Source organism: Meriones unguiculatus, chromosome 8 (genome assembly GCF_030254825.1).
Source record: "Meriones unguiculatus strain TT.TT164.6M chromosome 8, Bangor_MerUng_6.1, whole genome shotgun sequence".
NCBI classification, from domain to species: domain Eukaryota; kingdom Metazoa; phylum Chordata; class Mammalia; order Rodentia; family Muridae; genus Meriones; species Meriones unguiculatus.
Window position 1 is genome coordinate 77,461,075 of NC_083356.1, and position 20,063 is coordinate 77,481,137.

The 20,063-nt window shown below is 42.6% G+C and overlaps 1 protein-coding gene across 2 annotated transcripts; it reads right to left on the minus strand.

The window, feature by feature from the left end:
- Positions 1 to 5,954: 5,954 nt before the first annotated feature.
- Positions 5,955 to 19,644, minus strand: LOC110558640 (complement C5-like). Of its 2 annotated transcripts, none has more exons than XM_021653684.2 (10): positions 19,504 to 19,644; positions 17,565 to 17,603; positions 16,402 to 16,594; positions 13,873 to 14,035; positions 10,008 to 10,078; positions 9,593 to 9,684; positions 7,412 to 7,494; positions 7,107 to 7,169; positions 6,715 to 6,768; positions 5,955 to 6,356 (listed from the first exon to the last, which is right to left on the minus strand). In XM_021653684.2, the coding sequence occupies exons 1-10, from the start codon at positions 19,566 to 19,568 to the stop codon at positions 6,139 to 6,141; spliced, it is 1,041 nt and encodes a 346-aa protein (XP_021509359.1). In that variant the 5' UTR covers positions 19,569 to 19,644; the 3' UTR covers positions 5,955 to 6,138. The 2 variants fall into 2 exon arrangements, with proteins under 2 accessions (XP_021509359.1, XP_021509360.1); XM_021653685.2 differs by having other exon boundaries at positions 6,715 to 6,771.
- Between the last annotated feature and the right edge of the window lie 419 nt (positions 19,645 to 20,063).

Consider the following 20,063-nt stretch of genomic DNA (forward strand, 5'->3'; position numbering starts at 1 on the left):
CCATCCATACCACCATCCACCCAAGACATTAGGATGGCGGCATCTTATCAGGAGCTCAGCCCATAGCAGTATAGTACAGAGACGATGCCATACACACAAACTGTCTAAGCCTACACCTTCTGGAAACCTTCACACATTTCCAAAGAGGCCAGCATAGCAATGCTCCTCAAGACATTACCTGTAATATCAAAAAGAGGCTTGCAACCTAATAGACTAGGATGATAATAAGCCACTGAATGTTCGTGTGATGGGATGCGGTGTTGCACGGGCTGTGTTGCAAAATGATGCAAAGACCATACTAACATTCACGTAAGTTTAAGGGCCCCTAAAACAATGACCCCGCTTACCGGCAAACACATGCTACAAATGTAAATACACGGTACAAATCCCCTGCAGATGAATTGATGCCTAAACTCCACAAGATAATTTGAGAATGAGAAAACTATTTGCTGGAGTCCAGCTCCAGCGGCTCAGGAGCCAGAGGAGGAAATGTGGAGTCCTTGATATGAAGACAGATGACTTATTGAAGAAGCAAGCTCCCTCTTGTTTTATTTTTTCTTTTATTCCTTAAATATTACTGCATAAGTCTGTAGGCAGAAAAAAAAATCCTACCATAACCACAAGACACATAGTTTCATGTAACCACATCTGGGCTTCTGAAGAAATTTGTTAAAACTGAAAGGAGAGAATTAGAGCTTGCTACATCCGTAAGACATCTGTGTCTTCATATTGCCGACTCTCCATTTCCTCCTCAGGCTCCTGACCTGCTGGCACTGGACTCTGGCAGCGTCCAGAGTCTGTTAGTCTGTTAGCCATGCTTGGTTGCATGGATATACTTTTCTTTTTCTCACAGTCTTACTTTTGTTCAATAGTAGTTTTTTATATAATTGTGTGTTTTGTTACTTGTCCATTGGCTTGATGTAGCGGCCAGCCTTGGAACCTTACTGAACCCTACCTCCCAAGTATCCATACACTTGTTTGGTCCCTTCCAAGTTACCAGGCTTTGGTCCATTTGACTGTGACAGAAGTAAAGGTGTGTGATTTGTGACATTAGGTCTAGCTGCATTGCTGCTCCTGCACTGTCCATTCAGCAACTGCCTATTCTAGAGAAGCCAGACACCACAAAGTGAGGACACTCAGGGACCCCAAGGCTTGGTGGGTAGCTCAGTTCATAAAGCAACATCCAGAAAGCCACAGGACTAGAATGTTTTTCCTCCACGTGAACCTTCTGATGCCTTGAGGTAAGATGTGATGGTCTCTCTGTAAGGCAATGAGAAGTGATTCATTCCACCAAAAATATGAAAAGACATATTTTTGCAATATGCCTTCTTTTTGCAGAAATGTCTTCAAGAATATAGCTTACTTTTAAAACTAATGTTCATACTTGGAAAATTGGAAGTCATATCTACTGAGTATGTCTGCAGCCACTTTCTCTGTATGAACTGGGCCACGCTTCCTACAAATCACCAATGCTGATCTTTGACTTCCACCATTCTTCTGGCTCTGGCCCATCTGTCAATAAGGAAAGACCGAGAGCTCAGAAACATAGAGCAATGAATACATTGAAGAGAAAAGGCAATCCGTGTCAGACAGGCACTGGACTAAATGGCTTGTAAAAACACTGTAAAACATTTATATTTATAATTGTATTTAGATTTGTGCTGAGAATGTAACTTTTTTATTAATAATTTTCATTACTCTTAGTGAGTAAATATGCTGTATTTTTCACAGATATTGCACTGAGTTGGTATATTTTATCATGATAGGATGTGACTATTTCACTACTTTTATCTAAACATTATTTATAAATGTGTTGGAATAAAATTTGTTTGGTTCATTCACAGAGCAAAAATACTAAAAACAATCTATGATAGATCGTATATATCATGCAGTCAGATTTTTATCGACTTCATTCTGATATTTACACTCCTTTACAATCACCCTCAATGAGAAACTGACTTCACTTGACACTTCTCTTTACCTAGGTGAGCATGTCTCACCGTCATCTGTGAGCTCACCCAGCAGCTTCTCACAGGTTAACCCAAATACATAAAATGCATCAACCAAAGTTCATTTATACGGTGTGCAAAGAAACATTTCACATACAAGAGACACGAGATGAATGAGCTAAATATATACAGTTAAGGCTGCGGGGTCTGAGAATTTAGGGTTTGAGAGAACTTGGCCAGAACCGTGTGCAGCTTTTAACAGCTATGGTCACGGCAAACTCTTCTGTGTATCTGTGAGCCTGCGTCACTATGTATGTGCAGTGTCTCGGAATGCTATAGGTATGGAGGTGCCGTGCCTGTTCAAACAGTGAAAGCACACAATCTCTTCATCAAATATGGTGTTCATGTTGTTTTACCTAGAATCAGCACAAGCTAACGTTTCTTAAAAAACGATGTGCTTTATTTCCCAAACTGCTGTTAGCTGTGGTGGATCTTTGCTAGCATCCAGATGACTCACTGGGGAGGAGATTTCCAAGCAAACAAGCCATTGCAATTGGCTGCACTCCAGGAATATTAAATAGGGTTCCCTGGAAGTTCAAACCAGGGTCACATCTCTGCCTTTCCAAGACTCCATTTTGAAACAAAATTCCAGCCAGGAAGTTACTCTCCTGGTGATAGGGTAGGGGAAGGAGTGGGAAGGAGAGTAAGAGCCAGGGGAAACCAGAAGGCATTTAGAAGACAAATTCTGGCTATGCAAGTGCTCAAACAGCCACACATCGGATGTTAGAGACAAGAAGAAATTCACCTGTGTGGCCCAGAAGTCAGATTTAAATCTAATATCATGTGTCACTGGGCCAATTTTGGTCTCTGTAAAATTACAACCATATATTCTTCAAATGCAGGTGGAAGCTTACATTTGCTCCTGTCCCCGGATCATGCTTAAAATCTTTATGGCCGGGGTGGCTATGTTATCATCAACACAACCTTTTTTTCAAACTGCCCTCTTTTTGTGTGACCTCATCTTGAATTTGGTTGAATTTGTCCTCCAGTTAATTATTCACGCCTGACGGTGGGAGCACTTGGAAAGGAAGACTAAGGAATATCAGCGGCTGCTCAGAGTTGCACATTTCCCAGCCAGGCCCTCTGTCCTGACCAGTTTCCTCAGCCTGCGGACACCCTCCTCCACAAACCCTCCTCCACGTAACTCACCTCAGCCATGGATGACAGCCCCTAGAAATGCACTTGCAGTTACATCTCCTCTTTATGTTTGTCTCTATTGATAATTGACTTATTCTGAGGCTGTGACCGGATGGCTGGCTTCCTGGCCCCAAGTGGGGGCACCCGTGGTTCCTTAATGGCCCAGAGGCCCCCAAGGGCACAGCGTGAAGCCAGGCTTAGTTGTTTCCATGCCCAATGCTTAGCTTCTCCTGCTCCAGGTGCTCTGCTAACTGCTAATGGGTTTCTCTTGACAACAGATCCCCGTTCCAGGCTCCACTTCTGAGGAAGCAATCCAGACTTAAAGAACACGGGAGGGGCTTATTCTCCTGAATCCGATACAGAATCTGCCAGGTCTGGAGAAGGTGGTGTGGCTGCCCTGGAGATGACCGGGTTCTAACTGGACCAGACAAGGCCTGGACTAATCGTTCGTAGAGCAGACCTGAGATCCAGTCCCAAGGCAATCTTCCAAATACTGTGAAGAAATGAGCCACCCATGGACTAGAAATAAGCTAGGTGGGCAAGGAAGCCGCCTCCCGTCTCAGGTTTCCTGCAGCCTGACTCAGCTGTGTGCACGGCCTATACTCAAGAACAAGTTTCAAGACATGTTAATGGTACGGGTGGTGGTTAGAGTGACTGGTCTCACAGGGACGTCGTCTCTTGTTTGTTTTTCCTTCCTGACTCTTAATTGGTAAAGTAGGTGAGAGGAGATGCTGAAGTGTGTGCTTGAGGCAAAGTGTGTGCAGCCTGGAATTCTATGCTAACGAGTCTGGACTTCCTTCTGTAAGTATCGGGAAATAGAGGCAGACATTGACCCTTGATCCTGGAGATTCCACTCTCTCTGCAGGACCTACTTGTCTTCCTTGTTTCATCAAAAGTCCAGCCAGCCAGTGCATGCTACCCAAATGACCGGAGAAACAGTCCTCTGAGGTAGAATGCAAGGAGAACCTTACATCAAACCTTCATCCACAGCAACTGTTAGGAATGCTTAACTGTGGCAGCATTAGATTTTCAGTGTGTGGAGCAGGGAGTCTCAGAAAACAAACCCAGATCGGTGGAATGCCTGAGTTGAAATGTACATTCTGGCCTAGGCAACAGCTTGGACTTTTGTGCATATCTGACCTGGGACCGGAGGGCAATGATTAAACCACAGTTTGGGTTGTGAACCAAATCAAACAGCATTTTGCTGACCCAGACACATGAAAATTCCCAACCTACAATGCCCTGGAAAAAGGGACACGACACAAAAGGATCCATGTGAGAGTTGGAAGAGCAGATCCCTCTGACATCTAGTCCAGACAGTTTTCAGACCAATGGTGACAGGAAATACTGTCGTCTCTGCTAGGAATGATTGTAGGATGGGCTTCACTGTAGGGCCAGTGATTTCAGTAACTGAGGCCACGGAAGCTCCATTTCGCAGGCCTATGGGTCACAGATTGGCTCTTCTCAAGCAGGTCTCAAACGTCCAGCCACAGAAAGACAATTTATGTTCATGAACTTAAAACATCACCGAGAAGGTGCAAACAAAGCGACAACAGTGAGGAGCCTGACAAAGCCAATGGTTTAGAGTCCATCCTGGTATCAGAACCTGTGTCCCTCAGGCCGCGAGGGCTGACATTCTCTAAGACTGGCAGTTCTCAGAATACGTTCCCCAATCGCGTAACGGGCAGGGATATAGCAGCAGTGTGGGTGCAGAACGGGATGGACCACAGCGAAATACTGTTTTTCAGGAGCAGCCGCGAATGCATGCCCTCACAATGTGCTAGGCAAGTGCTCCGCCAGCAAGCCTCATCCCAGCGTCTCTTATTATTTTTATTTTCAGACCGTCTTACTGCTGCTGCTATTTAGGGATGCACAAGTGGAAACACTACTATAAATCTTGGAGCGTCCGGTAGGAACCTCACCCTAGGGTACCAGGACTATCAGGGTCCCCTCTTGGGTATTTTAGTCTCATTGATAAAAGAATTTTAAAACAGACCTCAACGGAAGCTTGAAAACAATTTGTTAACGGTAGAACGAAACAAACCAGAGCAGGCAAGCTATGAATCTCACAGCTGTCTGGAGGAGAGAGGAAAAACTGCCATGCTGTTTCTGACCAGCAGGTGGCAGGCAGTGACGGGGAGGGGCCTTCAAGTAAGGAAGCCCAGGGTGCCAAGAAAAAGCATGCTTAGGAAGGGTCTGTCTGGCATCCACAAGAAAAGGTAGAAGAAGAGAAAAATAAATAACTATAAGACTTTCTGAAGTGGGACTCAGAAGGGCAAACAGACCCAGCTAAACCTCATAACCACCTGTAGGGACTGCTCTTGGACTGGGGTACGGGCAGGGTAGGGATTCCGGGAGGGAAAACCACATCATTTTAAAGTGTAACCCTTGTCCTAAGGGCCTTGTCCTGCACACCTGGATTAACTCTTAAGGGACTCTTAAGGAAACAAACAAGGACTCTCTCCGATAGGGGAAAAATCCATCCTTCCCTATAACATCAGGCTCCTCTTGTTGGCCTCGAACTGCTTATGTAGCTCAAGCTGACCTTGAATTTGTGATCCCCTGCCCCAGCCTACTGAGAGTTCGGGGTTAGAGGGGTGCACCACGATGCCCAACACTGTAAGACTTCTTTAAATTTTATGTCTGTGACTCTCCTGAATTTCCCACATGCCTGTAAGTGGCAGTGCTCTCAGGGGTAAGGAGAGGGCAGTGGATGCCCAGGAACTGGAGCTGCCCTGTGGCCGCTAGGAGCCAAACCAGGGGCCTCAGCCAGAGCAGCAGGTGCCGTTTCCCCAGTCACCACGGGACTCTTTTAAGAGACTTTTTATTAGTGCAGTATTAACTGTACAAGATAGCAGATTTCACTGAGATTTTCATACATATACATTAAACGATTTGATCACATCTCCCCCATTACCTCTCTTGTCAGAATCCCCTCTCCTGCAAGGCATCTCTCTTCTTCCCAGACCATCCCCTTTCACATTTATGTCTTTTAAATACTGCTGATTGAATACCCACTGCCATCGTGACGCGACATGACGATATTCTTAAAGGTATTCTCGCTTGCCAGGGCACAGCATTCATTGAAGGCTCTGACACAGTTTGGGCCTATTTTCACACGGGCAACTCGTTCCTCACAGGTTTCATGGTGGTTATATCTGGCTCCATCATAACAGCATTTCTTCAGTATTGGATGTTTGTATTTAGAAGCTGAAATGGTGGCAACACACAGGTCCTCATCACCAACAACCATAATGCCTCAGGCTTGAGAATCTCAAGGGCTATTTTCTCTGCCATCAAAAGATTGCCTTGCCAGATGTATTTGTGGAAGACAAGTATTTTACATAGTTTTAGGCATGAAAATAACAAAGAACTGTTTTCCTCAGGTCAAGTATTGGCCAATAAATCCTAAATTTACTTGAGTGAAAGTTTTTGAGGGGTAAACCTTCACGTCCACCTTTTCCCCACCCCCTGCATTTTAATGGAGGAAACCCCATGTCTTCTCTCCCCTGGTCCTTGGAATACTATAATCGCAGTGGTTTACAGCTGCCTTGAGCTTGTACAGTACCTTGCTCATGTATCATCTCTTGCAGGGACTTTGCTGGCTGGAAACTCAGGCCACCTGCTTCATTTGTGAGGGAGAGAATGAACGGAAGAAGAGTGTTCAGGTCATACTGTTATTATATTGCTTAAAAATAGATCTTGTTCCTGCGGGATCAACTCTCAGTGATCTCATCAACTTGGAGTTAATCATTTGTTTACTTAACTACTTAACTCATCTCTATTGTTTACTTTTCCTAACATCTTAAGCCTAGAATGGTCTTCCGTAAGCCAGGCTCCCCAGAGGACCATACCACAGAGTTTATGAAGACCCTGAATCTGCAAAGGTTTGCTGGCTTCCTCAGGGCTAGCAGGCAAGCCGACCCCAGACTCCTGAACAGCCACCTACGCCTTGAATACCTTGTTTTTCCATTGTGTGTTCCAGATCACTTGTTGGAACGAGGGTTATTTTGAAAGCTTTATCTGTGTGAGAGAGAAGGAAGAGGGGAAGACATAAAACCTTTCTCAAGGGTCCCATGATTGTATTCCATTCTACACGCTGTGGGCCTGTAACAACCGTCAACTCCCCAGCCACCCACAACTCCCATCACCCTAGCAGGTGCCTCATCTCCACCTGGGGGTGGTTTCTATCAACTACCTCACTGAAAAGAATTACTGGGGAAACCCAACTTTTTGTAAACAAGTTTTACATCAGCAAGGATTACCATGCTCTTTAATTTCAAAGTGTGTGGTTCCAGCTGTTGAAACATCTTCTCTATATTTAGCCTTGATCGTCCATCTACCGGGCCTGTGAAAGCCAAATGGTTGAAATCACAGAGGGAACTGAGTAGTTTAAGTTACCAAGAGTCAGGCGAGTAATTTCTATTTTGAGGAGGTGAGAATATGTGTATAACATTGCAGACACACATGCGCACACACACACACACACACACACACACACACTTCCCAAGTAAAAGTTTGAAGAAAAGATTTCTAAACAATAAATAGACATAACTGAGATAACAGAAATTGTTTAACAATTAGTTTCTCAAATTGTAGTCTTTTCCTACATATTTTATCTAAATATAGTAATTTTGTTTGGCGAACTGAAACATTTTCAGGATTTACTTAATCCAAGAATGTATACGATAAAGTCATAATATAGTAAAAAAAATTGATTATAATGTCTCTAGAAAGATGGCATGCTAGTGATGAAATTCACACACACACTATATAAGCAAAACTCCATTTGGAAACAAAGTATGGCTTGTTTAAAGAGTAAAGTAACATGTTCAGCAACCTTTATTCAAAAATATCTAGTGAGCACTACACTGAGATAAGGAATAAACAAGATGAAAGAACTGCACAGTTCATAGCAGACAGCCCACGCCAACTCAGATTTTCATACATTTTTCCTAGCAGGTTTGATTCAGGAAAGTTACTGCATCTCATTTGGGAAATGAGAAAAATAATATCTACCGTGCAGATAGATGATGCGATCAATGGAGGTGGATATCATGGTTACCATGACTATTATCAGCAGTTCAGAGCCTTGCCCTTAAGGAGTTTAAAGTGTAGTGGGGGAAATAGGCAAAGGAAGGAAGGAAGGAGGGAAGGAAGGAAGGAAGGATACAACATGAAGATAAAAAGAAAATACAGGAGACTCAGAGGCAGAGAGTGAAGGGGACATTACAACCCATCCAGGACTAATATTTCTGTGAAGGATTGTTTCCCTGTGTCCTGAAGAACAGAACTGCAAAGGAGAGTGTAAAGGAGAGGCGTGCATTTTGTGCAGAGGGTGCCAGGTGCCAGGCTGCTAAGGCAGGAGAGTTTCGCCATGGCGGGTTCTAATAACGTGCCATGGAACAACTGACGTGAGGTGAAATCTGGGAAATAAGAATAGTAACAAGATAACAAGCTTAGTTCTGCATTAGGGAACCTGTGGCATTTAAAGAAATTATGTAATTTTAAATCAGCCATGTTATTTTACCCTCTCAGCTTCAATCCACATTTTTAGGAAAAAATATTTTCAAAATGAACCCAATACAAACTCCCCTAGAGAGGGCAGAGGGAAAGTGACTACAAAGTGGTTCTCCTTGCAGTTGTGTGGTAGCCGTTTATAATTACGGCATGACTTGTCTTAAACATCCTACTCTATGTTTCTTGAGAGCAGGAAGTGTGCACACTTGATTTCTCTTTGGCATCTTGCTCTCTTATTGTCGTTTACACACACCAGGGGTGCTCATCAACTATGTATTCCGTCAGCTCCTGTATGGATGTGGTTTTAAATCCTTGCATATGATGCTGAATAGAACAAAATTTCTCACACACACGCACACACACATTTTGATTAAACCCAAATCTCTGTGCTGTCTAGGCATAGGTGCTCATCCACCAGGCTAAAACCAAATTTCCCCTCGCCTAGAAATGGATGCTCTGTTAGGATCCTTTAGAGGTGGCTCTGGGTGGCTTTGTTGAAAGAAAAGTTTTTTTGTCTTCTAAATTTTTATTGCTCTCTCTATAAAAAGAATGGCTGGGCAATTTGGGGGACTTTTTCTGAGTGTGTGTGTGTGTGTGTGTGTGTGTGTGTGTGTGTGTTTGCCAAGCCTGCGAGTGTGTATTCATTTATTAAAGTAGGGTTTCACTTTGCTGCTCTCCTCTTTCTTCAGTATCCAGAGTAGCTGAGACTTCTGGTATGTTTGGATTGTGCTACGGTATCTGGGATTCATTTCTATTTTGCCAAGAATTGGGCCTAACTTCTCCAATACTTTAGGAGGGTTCACACATCCAGCCCTGAGCTGTGCTTTGTCATCAGTAGGTGGCTCCACTTAACCACCTCTGCCTCGCAACCGAAGTTCCAGGTGAGCGCTTTGGAAAGTTACTTATTAACAGACATTTTTACATACTTAGGGTTAGTAGGAATCCTGAAGTCAGGGAAAGAGGCGATTCCAGTATGATTGCTTCCTTCTACTATGCCAACTTCGGATCCCTCAGGGTCCTTTGAGGAAACAAAAGAAAAAGAGTAACAAGAAAACCCACTCCTGTCTTGGTTCATTTTTTGTTGTTGTAGAAGAACAGTCAGGTAGCAGGAGAGTTTTAAAGACTAGAGATTTGTTTTGGCCCACAATCCAGGAGGCTAGGGGTTGAAGGAAGATGACAGGAGGTTGTCCTGCTTTAACTCTGGACAGAAAAACAGAACAGCAGGCAAGCCCGTGGGAAGAGTTTGTTCTCAAGGTGGGCCACTCCAAGAGAGCACTCTCCCGTGAGAATAGCCCTACTCAGTCTGGGAGGAAAGTCTCATGGGGCTAAGGCAGAACTTACTATGAACGTTAAGACTGTCTCTCTGGTGACTGGCTTTAAGGCTTCATCCAGCAAATACACGGCAACCTTTACTGCAGGAATAAGTGATATCATCAAAACCCTTGTGAAACAAGCATTGTTAGTATTTGTGAAATAAACATCTTCAGGGTGAAAAATGATTTCAAATACATTGGATGGTATCACTCAAAGATTAGTAAAATAATATAGTTTAGAAAACTTTCATGAGATAACTCTCATTAAAAGCTATATACAATCCATAAATAAAGACACATATTTAAAAGAAAATTGTTGGCAAATATATACATCACTAAAGACTTTCTTTCATTCTGAAGCAAATCCCCATGAGTTACTTCTAGTGAATAAGATGGTTCATTTTATGAAAATATGTATGTGAAACCTGCAGAAAACATGTGCAAAGTAAAAATTAGTTATCTTTGCAATATGGCCACCATTTATTGGGAATTTCATAATATCAAAAAAGTGAGACCTACAGTGGGTTACATGAAAACAATGCTGCCTTACCTTAGGGTTGAGGAGTTTAATGGGAAATTGGGAGTTTGGTTCGGACAGCATACACCCTCCTGATTAGGAAAACTACCAGCAAGGCTCCAAATTAGGTCTCCCTGGAAAGTCGCCGTGATTGTGCGATTTTGTAACATTCGTGCACCAGGTCCCACGATTAGTCTCTCCTCAGTAAGAGAACAGTGGCAGCATCCCAGAACTGCTAGTCTCCTGGACCATGCTAGGCAAGCATTCCATCACAGGAACACATCACTAAACCTTTGTTCTCTTACTAAGCAGCCCAGGTTAGCCCGTAATTCATAACCCTCCTACATCAGCCTCCCATGTTCTGTGATTATAGACACACACCACCATGCCCTGCCTCAACTTCTATTTTTTAAATTTCATATGTGTATCAAAGCTTATTTATTTATTAACTTGCTTACTTATTTTTACATCATTTCTACCCCAGGCCTATTATTGTTATATTTACACACACACACACACACACACACACACACACACAAACACACTCCTGTGTTGCTTCTATGCACATGTGTTCAGGGCTGACTATTCGGGACTGGATCAGCTATTACGGGCTCATCCCTGGACAAAACTGACTCTCCCTTCTCAACAGCCATTGACTGCCCATAGCTCTTCATCTAGGATGAGGCCTTTTAAAACTTCCCCTGTCTGTGTTGGTATGTCGACTACAAAGGCCCACAGCTGCTCAAAATACAAACAGCAGAAGACAGTGGGATATCTAACCCCAAATGATACCTCTAAACCACAGCCCTATACCTACAGTTCAGGGAACATTGTGGAGCAGGAGGCAGAAAGAGTGAGAGATCCAGAGGACCAGGATGCCCCTGAAATCTTAGTACTGTGGTTGCCTAAACTGCATTGGGCATTTTGGTAGAGATTCTAACTCCACTTTTTGGGGGACAGTGACACATTTTCATTCTTTGGGGCTTTTCAAACCAGTTCATAGCCCTGTCTTGATCCACACACTAAAATAGAAATAGTGCCATAACACCATTTCAGCTCCTTGTCAGTGTGGTGTAAGCTCTACGAAGAAGTCCCATCAAAACACATTTTGCCAGGGTAACAAGGTAAAATCGATATGAACAGCAAGCCTCCCACACTCCACTCTCTCCTTCCTTCCCTGCTGCCATCCACCTCGAATTCCCCCTCCTGTCTCCAGACAACCCTGCCCTCCCTGTCCAGTTATCAGGAAGGAGTTATTAGCAGCATGTGGCAAAAGCTAAGATCCCAGGTTCTGAAGTTCCAAACTGTGGTCTCCTCTCCTCTCTGTGGTTTCCTCTTTCCTGCTTGACCTTGGAATCTTAGCTAACTAGTAAAACAGGAACATTAGCATTGCCTAGCCATAGTACTCGCAGACACGTAGAACACAGAGTTTCCACATGACTCAGCACAAAAGAGCAAAAGAAGTAGCAAACATTTACATTATCATCATTATTTTAATGACTAGTATTTGCATAGTTTCTAACCTAGTTTTTGGCTAATTTCGAATATTAATCTTAGTTCTCAGAGGCCTTCTGTTTGCTAGACAATGAAATAAAAATAGCGAAATGAGTCACATATGGCTGTCTTTTAATGTTGGGTGGGAGAGGGGAAATACAGTTAGGTAGACTTCCAGGAGCGTGGGGAGCTACAGAGGGTCCTGGCTTGCCTTTTGAGGGTACAGAAGAGAGGACAGAGGATGCGCCTTGGTGATGGAGTACTTCCCTGGCCTATAAGGGGCCCTGCATTTTGATCTGTAGCACTGACAAAGTAAGAGGATACAGAGAGTGTGTGAAAATGTGAGTGGGGGCGGGGTGGGGTTGGCGGGCAGATGCAGTTACAGGGTCGGGCAGCTCCCTGTATGAGGATGGTGCCAGCAGGAGTTAACTGAGGCAAAGAAGGGGTTAAGAATGTACTGTGCAGAGGCAAGGGCATTCAGCACCACCTCCATATGGACAAGAAGACACCAGGAAAAGCATCTGAGCTGAGAGCAGTTTGCCATGAGTTTACAGCTAAGGGGGCCATAGTACAGCTAAGGGAGCTGAGAAAGAGGGCAGGACACAGGCTGTCCAGAGCTGAAGGATTCTGAACAATATTCTAAGGCCCTTTATCCTAGGAAGCCTTGGAGACTTAAGTCTTTTTTTTTTTAAGTAATTTGTTTGTTTTTGTTTTATGTGCATTAGTGTTTTGCCTACATATATGTCTATGAGAGGGTGCCAGATACCCTAGAACTGGAGCCATGTGGGTGCTGGGAATTGAACCCTGATCCTTTGGAAGAGCAGCCCAAGCTCTTAACCACTGAACCATCTCTCCAGGCCCAAGACTTAAGTCTTTATTCAAAGATGCTTCGGCAGATAATCCTTCACACATCTTCACACTACATACACCAATAGGATAAAGGACTTTAGAATATTCTTGTGGGCACATAAACCAAATCATTTTGGAGTCAGATCAGTGGTTCTGGCAAGGACACTCTGTCTCAGCTGGTGGCGATATCCTCACCCTGTCAAGGCCTTTCCTATCTAGCAGGTGCTCTTGCTGAATGATGTGATAGTTATCATACAACCCCATTCCACCTCCCTACTGACAGCATCAGCGTCCACCAAAACTAGAAGGTGTCTACTGTGCGCGAGCGAGTTTAAAAAAGGGAAACGAAGTAAAAGCGATGCTCCCTCCTGCCATTGTTGGTCCCTCCCCCAAAGTGTCGTCAGTGAAGCAGCCCCCCTTCCTCCCGCCACATGCACACCTTGCAAAACCCTGGCTCTAACTGTAGTGAGGGGGAGTGGTATGTGGAAAAGAGCAGAACGTTTTATAAACCGTCGACATTTTTTCTGCGCCTCTGTTCTTTGAGGGGAAACATAGGCTCCTACCATTCCCCTCTAACAGGGAGACTGTAAATGTGAAACCATGCTTGGCAGGCCCCTTCTTAGGTGGATAAACGTAGAAAACCGGCATCTAGACATTTCCGTGATGTACTTTAATCCCTGCCAAACACCTAATCTTCATTTGGAATTCTCTTTCTGACTTGACTAGCTACCGAATCCAAGGATGTTTTACTGACAAGATTTTAAGCTAAATCATTTCCCTGTGCCAGAACTGTATTTGCAATCATGTCTTCTGTACTTTTGATGATTAGATTCTCTAATGGGGCAATCATTGATTGTGTGATTTATTTAGCAATCCCTCTCTAAATTAAAAATGAAAGTGCTGCTTGAGAGTGTAAATGCCATTGGGATTTGAGTTTCTCCTAAGTAGAAACCATCTCCACTCATTTTCAGATATTAAAGGTCCACATATTGATGTCATTTCTGTCCCCCGAGCGAAGCATCATATACTGTACCAGGCTGCTCTGGAGTGTACACAGGCTTGTCAGTCTGAATGAAGACAGTGCCATTGTCATAGACGATTGACACTTTTTTTGATGTTGAAAAATGCTTGGACACAACTTCCAAATACACATGCGAAGACGAGTTTTGCCCTTCAGACAACTGTTGGGGCTGAATCTGTAAAACAAAAACAAAAACCATGGATGGGAAAGTCCGACTGTGACGTTGCAAAGCGTTCTGACCTTCTTAAAAAACAAAACAAACAAACAAAGCCAAAACAAACAAAACCACTCAGGCCTCATTGAGACCAAAATTGAACTTGTGTATTGCATCATTTTTAAAGAAGTACACTGGCTCAGCAGTTAGAAGCTCTGGTTGGTCTTCCAGAGGACACATGTTCAATTCCCAGCACCCCCAAGGCAGCTCAAACCATCTCTGACTCCAGTTCCAGGGGATCCTACGCCCTCTTCTGCATTCAACAGTACCCAAACATTCATGCAAGCTCCCATATGCCTGAAATTAAGAAATGATAATGAGTTAGGTGCAGTGGTACATCGCTTTAATCCAAGCACTGGGAGGCAGAGGAAGGAGGTAGCTGTGAGCTTAAGGCCAGCCTGGCATCCTGGTCTACACAGTGAGTTCTAGAACAGTCAGAATTACCCAGTAAGACCTTGTCTCAAAAACAATTAATAATAGCAATGATAATGATGATGATGATAATAAAAGAGGTACAGTACTTCACTACAGAAGCTGAGGCGGAGGGTCTTGATTTCCAGTCTATCCAGGGCTACATGGAGAGAATCTGCTTCATAAGCACAACCAACCAACCGAACTAAGTAACTAAAACCTCTTCAGGAACAAAAATAATGGATTAGTTTTGCCCAAAGCCCTTCATTGTCTTACATCACGATAAAGTTTTAAGATAAGCATACATACATATATATATATATATATATATATACATCTATTTTGAAATATATGCACATATATATATGAATATATATACTTGAATTAAGCAGAAATCTTACTCCTATTATTTTTAGATATTTAAAGGCCAAGATAGGGACTGGAGCAATGGCTCAGTGGTCAAGAGACTTACTGGTCTTGCATAGGACCAGCCTCCACGTCAGACAGCTCACAACCACATGTAGCTCCAGTTTCCGGGGGATCTGATCAGCCCTTCTAGCATCTAAGGGCCTGCATGTGCATGATGTATACAAACTCATGCAGGCACACGTTAAAACATACAAATAAAGAAAAGAAAACATAAAAACTTAAAAATACTAGAAAACCTGCCCAACTCTAACCTTAGGCCCCTTAGAACATTTTCTTTTTTACTTTCCTCATGAGTTTCTTGCTGTAGAGAAACATCAGTTTCTACAGAGCCTTGTTTTTGGTTTGAGAAAGGGTTTTCTGTGTAGCCTTGGCTGTCCTGAACTCAATTTGTAGACAAGGCTGACCTTGAACTCACAGAGATCCACCTGCCTCTGCCTCCCGAGTACTGGGATCAAAGGTGTGTACCATGGAGCCTGGCTACTCTCTCGTTTTTTATGTTTTTTTGTTATCACAACTTTTAATAAGATGGGTTGCAAGTACTTTTCCAAAGAATCTGTATTAAAATGACTCTGCATGTCACTGGGGTTTGAACCCAGGGCCCTGTGGGTGCCATGCTGTACCACTGAACTACGTCCCCTGCCTGGAAATGTGGTAATTGGAGAAAAAGTCATTTGCCTAAGCTTGCTATTTCTCTTGCTGATTATCAATGAGAGCTGTTCCTGCAGTAGCCAGGCATTTCCCTGGGGGCTGTAACTGTAGCTCAGCGCTCTCTGAGAAAGCTCTGGCCTAACAGGAGACCCTGGCCCCATCCCCAGCACACCGTCATCACTGAAAGTAGGGAGGAAGTCACATATTGGTGGAAAAAAAAATAAAAGAAAATCGTATTTTTTATTAGTTTGGGGCACATCTAGTAGTCTATGCATCTGGCCAAAGACTATGCATCTATGTTAAGAGCATGCATGTTTAAGTTTCTCTGTTTTTAGTGATAATTCCATGCACAAAATTATTTTAACTCATCTCCAAATGTTTCCACATCAATACAACATTATTTTCCAATAAAAATTGGTAATATTTACATGCATTGCTCAAAAAGCAAACACAATTTTCTGTTTAGAATACTGTTAAACTCAGGGTTTGGAGAGATGGCTCAGCAGTTAAGAGCACTGGCTACTCTTCCAGAGGACCAGGGTTTGATTCTTAGCATTGACATCGCAGCTCACAACTGTCTATAACTCTAGTTCCAGGGATCTAACAACCTCACCTAGACATGCATGCAGGCAAAACACCAATGTACATAAAATAAAAATAAATAAATCATTTAAAATATATACAAGGATTTCATTAAACTCAGATTGTTATCAGTTAATGATAATCATTTAATAATTACACAATGGTTGACTGAAACAAATGCTATCAATATTCAAAATTATACATATTTTACCAAAATATTTTGTATGGATACTTTACAAAGAAAGACAAATACATACTGTTAAGATTGCAGAGTTTTTGAATTTATTTTCTGGTGATAAATGTACAGAGCTTGAAGAGTAATTAGCATTTTTATCAGGATAACTTTTTATAGAGATGGTTACATCAAATGGGTCAGTGTGACCGTGGGCTTCAAATGTAACTTGTTCATATCCTCCAACTCGGAAGACTATTGGTGTTACAATGGTGTATCTGTTGAAACAGGAAAAGGCTCAGTAGCTTTGGAGACACAGTCTTCTACCTCAGGTTCATGGTCATCTCAGGATAGATGTATTTTCTAATAGTCATGTTTAGAAAAGTACACTTGTAAAAAAAGAAAAAAGAAAAGTACACTTGTTTGTGATCAATGACAAATTCAGCATATTTTTTTAGGAGAAGTAATAGAACAGGGAATTTATTTGGTTCATAGTTTTAAAAGTAGTCCTAGTGTGTCTCTGGCCTACCCTACCTAAAGAGTTCTAAATAAGGCCATAATGTGTTAACATTTTATGTGCTGATATAAACACACACATGCGCTTGGCTAGAACATGTAAGCGGTGTCATTTTTCTCCAATGAAGAAAAATATCAAATAGGCTCCGGTCATTGAATGCCAGCTCTGTCTTCTGGTGTGTGAGAGAGGTGAACCTCTAGCTTTTCTGTCACCTTTTTCTGCGCTGAGCTAAATAAGAACATGTCTATAAAGCATGGCATCTCACTACCCAAGAAATAATGGCACTCACTAAAGTAGTCAAAAGAAAGTGGTCTTAGAAATGTGTTACATCTGTGGGAAGACAAATTTACAATACAGACGAGCTAGAGGAATGTCTCCAAATGTCTACAGCCGGCAGTAGCTCTGCTAGCTTGATGACAACAATCGTCATGTGACGGAGTTTCGCCGTATGTTACCTTCAAGCCACAGTACCTTGATCAAGGCCACATGGTTTATAAGTGAATGCGGCAGGAGTTTATATTCGGAACACTCCCGTTTCTTTGTTTATAATTGGGGTCAAGCTTGCAAGCCTACAACCGTAGGCTCTTCAGTTTTGTTTTGCATGGAATTTATACAAAAACAGAATTGAAGGCAAGCTTTGAAACATATTTTTTGCTGTTGTCATTTTTCAAGAGAGGATTTCTCAGCTTAGTACTAGATCTGGCAGGTCTCAAACTTGGAGATCCTCTTACCTCTGCTCCTCTGGAATCAAAGGCTTGGGCCAACACGACCTGGTTTTGAAATACAATGGTCATTTAAGTGTCCCAACAGATAGGGGCACACCCGCCACCCAACCTGAGGATTATTACAGTCAACTACCAATATTATAATATTTTAAGTTATATTGTTATTTTTTAATGCATAGCTTAAAGTAAGTTTAAAGTTTCACCAATCAGCCAGCCTTTCATAACAATAAAGCTAATCAGCAATTCAGACCTCTACAGAATCTGTCCTCCTACACAGGTAATTTGAAGGCATTTATAGACCTATTGAGGGATCTGTAAACCTGCGTCATCTGATGTACATGCTTAGCAGAGACACAGAAAATGAGAATGGGCATTAAGATTCCATCCTCAGCCTGGTATATAAACATCACTCACTGTGCCATCCTCAGCAAGTTATATAGACATTACTCACTATATTGCTACAGCACTCAGTATGGAGGGCCTCACTATCACTCCCATTTTAAGACCAGCCAAGTGCTATTCATTTGTCCTGGGCCATCGCGCTAGCCAGCTACTTAATTAAGAACTTAAGGTGAACAGCCTGTTTCCAGAATTAAAACTTCTAGTGATTGTCCTAAACTGAACTTGCTGAGTATTTTTGAATGAGACAAAAAAAAATTTTAATAACTAAAGGCTCCCTTAATTTCAGTGTCCTTCGAGGCTGTGGGCTGCTCAGCAGTTCTTCCATTGTCTATGTGATGGAGTGGTGAGATACAGCATACTCAAAATGCCAACGCGCCTCATCTGGTGTGGTTCTCCTTCATAAGCATGTTGGTCCTCACTGATGTATCTGCAGCGTAGATGCACACACATCTGCAGTGTGCCCATGGGAACAGCTTCATCTTTTTATGGTCTTTAACCAGCAGCGGAGCATCAGGCCTCAAGCTTGCAGAGGCAGGAGCGTTAGTCTGGCCTTTCCCTAGCATGCTTTTCCCCAGGCACGTGTGTGGCTTGCTCCTTCACTTCTGTGCTTTGACTTCTAAATCTTTTTACACACCTTTACATGCCGCATTCTTATTAATGCATCTCTCATTCATTCCCCGACCCTCCCACTATGATGAAAGCTCTAGGAATTTCTCTTCCATCTGATACACCCTCACTGCCTATCACACAGGAAGTGCTCAACATATAGTTATTGGATCAAACAATTTATCCATTAAGTGATTGATTCCCATGGTTTTCACAATATGCTTTGTCACTTTTTCAGAAAAAGTGTGGAGCTGCCTTTCCGTAGGGGCCAACACAACGCTGTAGAAAACTTTCAGAACATTTTCAGCACAAATCATGGGAGCCCAGGTTCTGACCCTAATTTTATCACTACTTCTTTTTTGGTTGGTTGGTTTTGATTGTTAAGAGAGAAAAAGAACATGGAGTTGAGCAGGGGAGAATCTAGGAGGAACTGGGGAAGGTAGAAGATTATGATCAAAATGTATGAAAAAATTAAAAATAAAATATACTAATGAATTTAAAAAGGAGTTGATACCCAAGTAACTGTAGCAGAACCATAAAAAACACAAAGAAACTAAGCACCAAATACAAATAAGCAAAACAAAACCCAAAAAGTATATATGTGTATGTCTCTCTCTATATATACATATAAACAATAATATATATACATATTCTTTTGGTTAAGTTTTTGTTGACAGTAATGTGCATAACCACTTCTGTCGTTCTTACAGGCAGCAGAGCTGTGGTGGGTTAGCCACTCACTGATCTAAGAGCTGCCACGAGCTGCCATGCATTGGCCACTCACTGATCCAAGCTCGACTTTCTCACTCAGAAGAGCTCGCACACTTGGTGTCTCAGGGGAGACAGTATTGTCAGGTTTGCACGGTGACACACACCCACTTCTCAGGCGTCACAAGCTCACACACACCATAAAACAAAGATGCTTTGCCTCACTTACATTTGTATCTGTCCCCAACTTTTCTCCAGGAAGATCAAACACAAAAATATCCCCCAAAAACGCATGGCTTGAGATGGTATCAGAACCAAATATGTCACCTCTTTGAAGCTACCTTCCTTTAAAGTAAAGTGAACATGAAAATTTGGGATCAATTAGGTTGTGTTAATTATTAACATCAGGAAAAGGGATCACCATATCAGACATCTGGAATCAGAACAGAAACACCATTTCAAGCCCAGGAACACAGGCAGAAGGTATTGTGTAGGAGTTTGCACGAGGACATTTATTTTTATTAATGCAAAATAAGGACTCACACAGGGAGCCTGGCCCTGTGAAGAACCCTGTGCTAGAAAGCAGGAACCTCAATGCCTTTGGCTTTCTTTCCAGGCCATCTGCTCTGATGCTCCGGCGTCGTTGGGCACACCTGTGATAGTCAGTATCTTCCCTGTGACAAATACTTGAAATAATCTACAGGAGGGAAGAATTATTTTCCTCATGGTTTCTGGGATCTGAGTCCAGAGTCACTTGTCCCCATTGCTCCTGGCCCGGGCATAGTGAGG

Coding starts and splice junctions, on each gene's coding strand:
- LOC110558640 (XM_021653685.2), bottom strand. CDS start 19,568: ATGCGTTTTTGGGGGATATTTTTGTGTTTGATCTTCCTGGAGAAAAGT. Junction 9,685..10,007: donor AGACAGTCTTAACGTTCATA/GTAAGTTCTGCC, acceptor GTTTCCTCAAAG/GACCCTGAGGGATCCGAAGT. Junction 7,495..9,592: donor AGGATTCCTACTAACCCTAA/GTATGTAAAAAT, acceptor TGGCTTTCACAG/GCCCGGTAGATGGACGATCA.